The sequence below is a fragment of the Ricinus communis genome, chromosome 8 (genome assembly GCF_019578655.1).
Source record: "Ricinus communis isolate WT05 ecotype wild-type chromosome 8, ASM1957865v1, whole genome shotgun sequence".
NCBI lineage: Eukaryota > Viridiplantae > Streptophyta > Magnoliopsida > Malpighiales > Euphorbiaceae > Ricinus > Ricinus communis.
Genome location: NC_063263.1, coordinates 6,670,402 through 6,680,774, shown reverse-complemented (window position 1 = coordinate 6,680,774; position 10,373 = coordinate 6,670,402). Strand labels below are relative to the sequence as shown.

At 33.8% G+C, this 10,373-nt stretch overlaps 1 protein-coding gene across 2 annotated transcripts; it reads right to left on the bottom strand.

The window, feature by feature from the left end:
* Window positions 1–5,551: 5,551 nt before the first annotated feature.
* LOC8260435 (25.3 kDa vesicle transport protein) lies at window positions 5,552–9,447 on the bottom strand. Of its 2 annotated transcripts, none has more exons than XM_015725405.2 (6): window positions 9,292–9,447; window positions 8,394–8,624; window positions 7,884–8,044; window positions 7,624–7,770; window positions 6,791–6,867; window positions 5,552–6,026 (listed from the first exon to the last, which is right to left on the bottom strand). In XM_015725405.2, the coding sequence occupies exons 2-6, from the start codon at window positions 8,579–8,581 to the stop codon at window positions 5,943–5,945; spliced, it is 657 nt and encodes a 218-aa protein (XP_015580891.1). In that variant the 5' UTR covers window positions 8,582–8,624; window positions 9,292–9,447; the 3' UTR covers window positions 5,552–5,942. The 2 variants fall into 2 exon arrangements, with proteins under 2 accessions (XP_015580891.1, XP_015580892.1); XM_015725406.3 differs by having other exon boundaries at window positions 8,394–8,616; window positions 9,292–9,432.
* Between the last annotated feature and the right edge of the window lie 926 nt (window positions 9,448–10,373).

The following is a 10,373-nucleotide window of genomic DNA, read 5'->3' as shown; positions in this document are numbered from 1 at the left end:
AATTAAGAAAGTTGAGGGACTAAATTGTAATAAAGAAAAGTTCGGGGGCCTAATGTCGATATTGAAAGGAAAGAAAATCGGGGAAGAAGAAAGGAAGAGAGAGAGAGAGAGAGAGCGAAGAGGACTCAGCGGTGGCGAGCTCGGGCGCGAGCCCAGGCCGGCGTGGCGCTGCGGCAAAGCGCGCGAGAGGGGCGGGTCTTCCGGCCTTCCGGCCGATCTCGGTGGCGATCACTCCCCTTGGAGAGAGCTTCCTTTTGGCGGCCACGGCTTTGGTGGCTTGAGGAGAGAGTTCCCGCGAAGTGGTGGCAGCCGTGTTTTCCGGTTTTTCCCATGAGCTCCGGAGGATGGACGATCGGAGGACGTATCCCGACTCTCCTCACCAAGCTTCGCGATGGCACCGGTTTCGTGGCAATCGGGCTCCGTTTGTAAATCGGCCGTGATCGTCCGTAAATTTCTCCCGGATGATCGGGTGTCGATCGAAAATCAAGTGGGGATCGTCATCGGCCGTCGTTGTGAGTCCGATGGTGTGTCCGGATCGTCGATCGGACTCTAATTTTCTCCGGCCGTTGATCTTGAAAATCCTTTGATTTTAAATTTGTGTTTATTGGATTATATTGTGTATTTGATAATATTTGTGAGTCAAAAATAATTGTCTGTCAGTTTGCTTGCCTCGTATTTTGTGATGTGTGGCGGAGTCGGGAAATAATGAAGTTTGGGGACCCGACTCCCGTTGTTTAAATTGTTGGATATTTGAAGTGTTCTTCTGGCAGGTCCTGGACCCGTTTTTACGGGGGGTAATGTTCGTGTTGTAGGGGAGGTTCTGCCGAATTTTCGGTAGAATTCTCCTGAGTCGAGATTCTTAGACAGTCAATCCTAGGAGTCTAGAACTAGGATTAAAGATCGATTGTTTCAGCGTTTTGATAAATTATTTTCCGTGATCAGATGATCTGTTCGCTCGCCCAACCGAGGGAGTAGAGCTAGGAGGTCGCCCCAATTCGTGAGTTAAAGTCATTTAATCATTGCACTATTGCTAAGTTTGATTTTAATATGCTATTTTGGAAGTTTATGCTTAATTTGGTTATTAGTATCGCAATGTAAATAATTTTACTGGATTATTAATTAACGAAGATAATATAAGTATTATTATAGTAATGTTATAATAATACCAAATATAGTCAGTTTTCCACATGAGTTGCCTGATGTATTACTCTTAATTGTTAATTGTTATTTTGATATGGTTGAATGATTTCATTATACAATGATATTTGTTATATGTGATGATTTCGATTTGGGGATGTGGCTTTCGTAGAACATGCCGCCTGATGGGTTACATCGACAAGCGACCGGTAATGATCATGGACATGTAATCAGATTTTTTATGGGTTTGCCCTGGTCGAGCATGGCTCTCCGGGCTGATTTGTGTAAATTGCCGGAGGTAAGGTCCCTGGTCGAGCATTACTCTCGGGGCGCCGGCTTATTTGGATGCTTAAGTGACCAGACTGGAAGTAAGGTCCCTGGTCGAGCTTTGCTCTCGGGGCGCCAGTCTTATTGGATTAAGAGAGCCAAAATGGCTGTTAGAATTTGGGGTTAGGGTTCTACTGAGCCACTCGTCCCGTAAAAGTAAAAATATATTTTTATTTATTCATTTATTTATTTATTATGGTATGATTATAATATGGATTGTATTTACGTGCATGGTTGATATATTGATTCGAATGATCAATATTTTCTGTGAAGAAAGTAATAGGGTATGATTATAGTATAATTGGTATTTATGTGCATGGTTTGATATACTGATTTGAATAATCTATGTTTTCTGAGAAGAATGCAATAGTTCCCAGATTATTTGATTTTAACTCACTCTGACTCATTTTTATTGTTTTTCGTGTTAGTCCTCTCGCGACTCTTATTCAAGAACTCCTTCATCATCGGGTGATGTATTTGATTTGGTATGTTAAGTTGTAAAATCTTAGATTCTCCGCAGTAGTAATAGTAGATGTATCAGTTGTAAATTTTCTGAGTTTCAGGTCTTGCCTAGTTTTTCTGGCAGACCAAAGTATTTATGTAGAATGTAGCTGTTAAGATAAATTGTGGCTTTAATAATATTAATTTGAGATGAGATTTGTTTAAATCAGTGAGTGTCAGACTTACTACGGGTTTCGGTGGCCTTAAGCCTACCCATTCCCTAGTGCCGGTCACGGGCCCACGGGTGGGGTCGTGACATTAATTTTATTAAAAAAATTTAAAAAATTAATATAATAAAAAAAATATAAAAACCGACTCACATAAACCAAACCCGACTGGTAAATAATATTTAACCCTCGATCTTTTTAGCTTAGTGCGACTCCTTATAATGGGCCAAATAATTAGCTTCCTAGGAAATGTAGTCGGCACCTCACTTATAAATACATCGAACAAAGATAATATATAATTAATATTGTCATATCACTAAACTACTATAATTGATTTTGAGTAAAAAAGTTTGTGATGAAATTGATCAAATTTATTTTATTATCATTCTAAGTAATTTTTAATTAAATATATATAGTTAAATTTAAATCAATTATTTATAACTAATGTGTATTATTAATGATAATTTTTATTAGGTGTATATATAAATAATGTGATAGATTCATGTTTGGTTCATGAAATTACTGAGAAATAAAATAATTATTCTATGAGAAATAGGTACTTTAAGATTGGAATAATTATTTTTAATTATGTAGAATATTTATCCATGGTGAATTGAAGAATGATTATTTTATGCTTTAAGGAATAATAAATTTCTTTAGTTGCCTATCTTAAATTCATTTGACATTAATTCTAATTATCTAGATTCATGAACCAAAAGAATGGAGTAACAATTATCTAAAAATATTCATTTTATTCTGTATTTATTCCATTTCATGGACCGAATATAGTCTTAAGAATGTTTTTCATAATTGAGGCAAATAAGTTAGTGTAACTATAAAAATGTGAATTTGGGTTCAGCATTTTGAAGGGAAAAACTGCAAACCAAATGTACCTTCTCAAGTAAGCAATTTAAATATTTTCTTATGTAATATATATTGTATTTTTTCTAAATTAAAGAAAAAAAAAAGGAGAAGAAGTTTTAGGACCAATTAGTGGAAGTTAGAGGTATGCTATTTCAATTGCTGAATGAACTCATATTAAGATTGCTTTACGTTTCCACTAATTCTTCAATATATTGTGCTGTGTTTACATCTGATGCTAAAAATGCAGATATCAATCTGTTGGTTTGGAGCAAAAAAGAGAGAGTGTACTATGAACTTGGCATTTTCAAATTCCTTCATTTCTTTGGAACTTTGGACACAATTTTTCCATTTGATTTGCACTTTGGCTGATTAAAGGAGAGTACTAGAGCTGAGCACGGATCGGTGCAATTCAGTTATTTATAAATAACCAGTACCATACCAAACCTCAGTTATTTTAAAATTGAAGGTAATAGTACCGCACCAAACATAAAAGGATCCAATATCGTATTGTACCAATTTTACGGTTCAATACAGTTCGGTTCGGTGCTATTTTTGGTTCTAAAAATTTTTAAAAACATAACTTTAATCTCATCTTTAATCAAATACATTTAGAGAAAATATAATTACCAACCTAAAAAAATAGCATGAAAATCTGAATTGAAATTGCAATCACATTCTTGAACAACCTGTTTCGTAATTCAGTCACTTGCAAATACAATAATTCATTCAATATTCAAATACAAAATATTAAAATATATGTTACTGCTAGCATAAAAATATTTTACAGATGGCAATCATTAAAATAAATAAATTTACAAACTTTATGTAGCACTAAAATACATGTCCAGAATTAGTAAAGAAATGTTATTACCTCCCCTTAAAATTAGCACTCCACATTTAATCTTGGCATAAGGGACTCACCAATCTCAGGATCTTGAATAATTTCTAAAATAAAAGTAAAAATTTACGTCAATATGACTTAACAGCATAAAAAATAAACAAACATAAATAAGAAGTTATGTTTTGACATTTTTTTTGTCAAGTTTTGTTTCATCCTTTTCAAAAAAAAATTAAACTGTAAATATAATTTAATATATTTTTTTATATTTTAATTAATTCCCCCTGTCGACGCCAACACGGCCGTGTTGATGCCTGTGTTCCCAACACGGGCTGGTGTTTATGCCTGTGTTACTCTCTGTGGCCGTGCTCCCTAAAAGCTTCTTTTTTTTTTTTATGTTTGATGCATCCAATACGGCCAGTGTTGAAACCAACACGGTCATGTTCAACTTTCTCATGCCCATACTTAGTTCGTTTCGGCAGTTTTGACGTCCAATTATGCTCCAATTCTTCACTTTATCATTCTTTGACTTCTTTTGGACCTAATACACACAAACAGACGCATATGGTGAGTGTTGGAACCAATTCACATCCAAATGTTCATAGAATCAATCTTAAAAACCCCATTTAGATGTGTATATTTTACGCACATCAAATAACCCCACACTTAGCTCATTGCTTGTCCTCAAGCAATCAAATAAAGAAAAATAGTATGTATACTAGATTACTAGTATCAATATACTATGTGACATATTAATATAAATAACTTATATTTTTTATAGAGTATAAAGTATATTATAATATTATAGTTATTTTTAATATGTATTACTTTTGTATTTCGATAACAATTGCTTCAATTATATAAATGATAAATATAAAATAGTTTTTTATAGAGTATATGTATTATTTTTTTAATATGTATTATTTATATAATATAAATAATTATTTATAAATATATGTAAAAAATTCGGTTCTACGGTTTCGGTTGGCATTCTGATCTGTTTTACTAAAGAACCGTAATAGTAAAAAAAATCGGATCGGTACAATTCGGTTATAAAAACTTTCGGTTTTTTTCGGTTCTGGTACTTTTCGGTACGGTTATTCGGTTCGGGGGGGAATCACCGAGATCCATGCTCAGCCCCAGAGAGTACACTGCCAATTAACCCTGAAATTTTTAAATAAATCGATAAATAATTGACATATATTTATAATTTAATACCAAAATATAAAATACCCATTTTAACGTCTCAATTTTTTATTCATTGTGGTGTATATATTACGCCTAATTAAAAATTTCTCTTTTTTTATATTCAATCTCCAATTGGCCAATTTAGCTTTTCTGATCTTTTCTGTACTCCGGAGGTGCTGCTTCAACATGGGTCGAGCACAATCATTTCACACTTCACATTAACAGCAAGCAAATGGCGATAATATGGAAACAAAACCACAAGTCTCTTTTCCACCAAGTTAATACTTCTTTCAGTGTATCACAGCATTCAGCAGCATTGCCTTGGAAGCAATCTGCTTCACACACATTTATCAATAAGCCATGCAATCTCACCAGCACACCTTAACTTGAACCTTTTCTGAGAACACAAAGCACATTTGTTGTTCAGCAAACTTCCCTGACAACTACTGTGGGAGGGACATTATGGCACCACAACTGACAAGGAAAGTAATTTCCTGCTAGAATACCATCAACAAATAACTAAATAATATAGACGAGGACGTAAGTTAATTTAAAATTGTAGCTAGGAAGTGTGTAAATGTAGTTCTAGATCACATACTGATTGACATTGTCATGTAGATCAATTAAGTTTCTCTATAAATTATCAAAAATATAGAAATTTTCTTGTATCCAACGTATTTTTAAACCGAAGGGTCCCTCTTTCACATTTCCACATGGTCGCTGGGAGGTACTTAAAGAACAAGCACTCCCTGAGTCTTCCGTGAACAAAAACTATAGTCCAGCTCCAAACACGAGGTCTTTACGTGCATCTGGTCCCCAGACAGAAGTCCCTTAAGTTTGGACAATTCCCATGAAGGTAACTGATGGCAATGTAGAGAAACCCAGCAATATGATGCAACAATTCTCAGAAAGCATCCGAGTCACCATAGCTTCGTTTTAACCCAGAAAAGAAGGAACACAACTCCTAACACTATAGCAACTGGAGCCCACTTTCTAATTAATGCCTGCACTCAAATTGTGTAAAGAAGATAATTAGTATAATTTCATATTATATAATTCCCACAATTATATGTGCAAGCATTGATCAAGAAGCACAGATTTGACAAGTGGCAGCAAGAAATGAGGCAAATTTTAAATTCCAGCAAGGGCTATCCTAATGCTCTGCAGGACCCAAATCAAGTAAGCCCTATTTCCATATGCATAGAAGGACCGCCATACATGCGCGCACACACAAAAAAAAAGAAACAGAGAGAGACCTCATAAGAGATTCCATATGGGCCTCAAAACAGTATAACGTAATTGAATGTTTAATGGATATACACTTGATTTCAAAAGATTCAAAAAAATTTTAAAAATAAATTTTAAGAGGATTATCAACAACTCTGTGAAGCAATAATCCAGAGATAGTCATTCTGTTCAGTATTCAGACAGCTTTGTAATCATCTCCTTTAATGACATAAAAATTTAAGCGAGTCAGCACGATAAAAAAAACTGTGTTCCAAGAATGCCAGATCCTTTCACGCTAGTGCCAAAAAGGTAATAAAAAAAGAGAGGTATAATACTAAATCACATTCATTTTCTTGGAAACATATCATATTCAAATGGCTTATCATGACCTTTTCTTTCCAATTGGAAAAGTTTTTCAACTTCAGCAATATTCAGGATGGTGCAACATTTACATATTACGTCATAATTGCCAATAAAAATAAAGCAAGTCTGAAAAGTGAGCTGAAACCTGTAATATAACAACTAGATCAATGGAACTAACCTGCCGATTCAAATCTCTTGCCTTATCAGCATATATTCTAGATTCTGATGTTAACCGGCTGGACATTTCACTGACCTCTGCATTACCATACAATGTGCAAGGTTCATATTTCAAAAGAGCATATTTCAGAGAGAGAGAGAGAGAGAGAGAGCATAATCTGACAAAAAATATCATGTGTATTCTATTAATTTTATGATAAGAATATAAGGGAACAGCAGCAGATGACCAAGAGCAAATAGAAAAGAAACAAAAAGAAAAAATAACTATCTGCCTAATTTGCCTAAGGATAAAAGAATTCTAGCTTATAAAACCTGGAACTAAGAATGGTGGTTTCATAAAGTAATAAATATGTCAGAAGTCAGCTCTCCAATATTTTCATAGGAAGACCTACCATTTTCATAATTTCCAAGGGATATGCATGCATCAAACGCTATTAAACTACTGGGGATGCCACCAAAAGAAGGCAGCTTTGGGGTTTACACCCATTGAGCATGCCTTACACGCATTGTCAATTAAACGTTAATACTACAAGAGGCGCCACGATTATATAGTCAATAAGCTTGAGTTTTAAAATCAACTACGATAATATCCTAAATCAATACATTTTATAAGCATATCCAACCAAATTCTCATGAGTATTCATTCATCAACTCAGCAAGGATTCATGCATGTGCATAATTTTTGAATTTATCCATGCTTAAGGAGTGTAAATCTTTCTTCAGTCTTAATTATAATTTTCAGCATTGCGTTCTTTTGAAATTCATCTTCAGCAACAGTAGAACAAAGTGATATATTGAAAATCAAGTGATTATGAATTTAAAATTTTTTCTTACGGTCTAGTTTTTCGCCAACACCTAGTACGTCCTGCACATTGCGGGTCATTATTTGGTGAACTTCATACAGTTCGTCATTCAACTTTGCAATATTCCGCTGAGTCCGAGTGTCCTGATATAATTTCTTTGTTTTCTGTATGAAAGTATCTTCAAAATACAAAGACAAGAAAACAAAAATCAGATCTATTACAAGCATAAAAGATAAAAGTCAACAAAATATGATAACTGAAGAACAAACTTAATGAAACAAAGACGCCTACCAAACTTAATAAAAGCATATGGTCTAGCAGCGGTTTCAATTTGAGCCCCATTGACACGCTCAAATTCATTCTTGAGGTCTTCCAAGTATTGGAAGGCTAGTTTCTTAGGATATGAGCGGTCACACATTGTGAGGTAACAAACACGTCCTTCAATGATATAACTAAGGTCTCAGGTCAAGGAAAATGCTAAAAAAGATGAATTTTCAAACTCAAATTAATGAATTAACAAAACCTGTGAATATGTCACATGAACATGCAGCCAGTCAACAACATATAAACAGAAAAAGTTTAAAGCAAGGTATTGACCACCAACCATGGCATTCAACAATATGAAATAGCAAGATTTGGGCATTATCTAATCTTATGAAGCAGCATGCTGCACAATCTATCTTAATTGGTCACATAAATACTTCCAGGCTCCAATGTGCAAGTGATGAATGCAAAACATACTTCATATATCCAAATTGTACAAGGCAATAATATGAATACATGCGAACATAGGCAGGATACTGGAAGACATAAGAGCCACTTTCAATAGACATCCTTGAAGGCTCATTTTGGCGTGTGGCAAGATTCTTAAACAGTGCCTTTACTTGCTGTTTGTACATTTCAATATCCTTCACGTCACGGCCATCATCCAATCCTTCAGCTAGCGGTAGCCCATCAGTGACACGCGCAATCATCGTCAGCTTCACCATTGTAACTTTCTCCCTTCCTCAGATATTTATATGTACTAATTAACTGCATTATATTAAACATAGAAAACCCAAATGCATGACACAACAAACAAACTAAATATAATAAGGAAAATAATTCTTTGAAACTATTGCTGCACTGCAAATAAAATGGTTAATACGTGAGCCTTCACTATAACTTTTTCTTACCAAATTTTGCTTACAAAAACAGGAAAAGGCTACATTACAAGAACCCATTGAATTATCTCCACAAACCTTATAAATATATGTGCTACCTCTAAAATCCAGAATTAAAGTTGAAAATCCATAATCTAGACTCTTATCTTCAACCAAAAATGCCAACTAAAAGCCAAATTACTCGCAAGATAAAGAAACCCCAGAACCATTTTTGTCTTGAAACATCAGAAATAAATAAATTTATAAAAAATTTTATTTAGATTTCAATTCTTTACATGTCATAATTTTGATCCCTAAACGAACCCAAAAAGAAAGGGAGAAAAAAAAAAGGCTCTCGTACATGAATATAACCATGGTTGATGCAAATATAAAACAAAAACCCAGAAACAAGATCCCTTTGATCTACCTCCACAAACGAAAAAAAAACCCAGATCAAATCATTTTAATCACTTATTTAGCAAACTACATAGAGTAAATCAATGTGCACCTAGATACGTGATAAATATGTAATTGCACAAGATAAAATTGAAAAGTACCTGATTATAGCATCTGCAGAAGAAGATCTGGGGAAGAGATATAGAAAGGATGATGGTGAAATCTATGTGCAAAACAGAGATCAGAAGATTTGAAAAGCAAATATAAAAAGTTTTTTTAAAATTTCTTTTATTTAATGAAAGAATAAAAGAAAAGAAAATACGGCTTATATTGTCCATAAAGAAGGTAAACTTACATAATGGTATCTGTACTTTGCTATTTTTTGTCAAATTTAATTGGGAAAATGTGCAGACTTGACCCTCATGTTTAGCGTTTCGTCACATTGTATCCTTATGTTTTTTTAGCTCAATTATGACCTTAATATTCAAAAACAGACCATTTATACACAAGCTGTAATGCCAAACTAATTTTTATTTTCTCTCATTAGCCTTTTGTTCACGTGTCTTTAAACTTACTGACACGCAAGTAAATGGTCAGGTGTTTACCCCCAAAAAAACCCTAAAACCCAACTACCCAAAATTAATCTCCAAATTGGTTTTTTGGAACCCTAAATTAATTTCTCAAATATCTAAAAATCTCTAACACTTAGAAAACGCCGTTTTAGGAATGACATCCTCTCTGATTATGAAAAAAGTTTTAGAAAAAAGATAAAGAACGTGTTTGTTTAGTGGAAAGAAGATTCTACTGACAGAGATAAAAGAGCTATTCATTCGAAAAGAGACAAAAGACAAAGAGTGTTGTTTTACCGAAATAGACATGGTAATACTCTAGCTTTGGACTATAAACTATTTGGACCACTTATATGACTTTAGAATGTAATATATAAGCTACACTGATTAAAAATAACTATTTTTAATTGTTTAGTGTCTATGACTTTGTGACTTAAGTTAATAATTTAAATTTTTTAAAATAATTTGATATTGTTAACATCTGTTCTTTGGTATTTGTTATTGGTTTGAACTTTATTTATTAATTTTTTTGCATCTTTTATTCATTACAGAATGGATGACATTGTGGATGTGTGTTTTAATTATGGTGGGGAGTAGGTTGATGATCCTAAGTTGAATTATGTGAATGGGAAGTAGATGTGTGCTATGATTTTGATATTGGTTACTTGACTTAT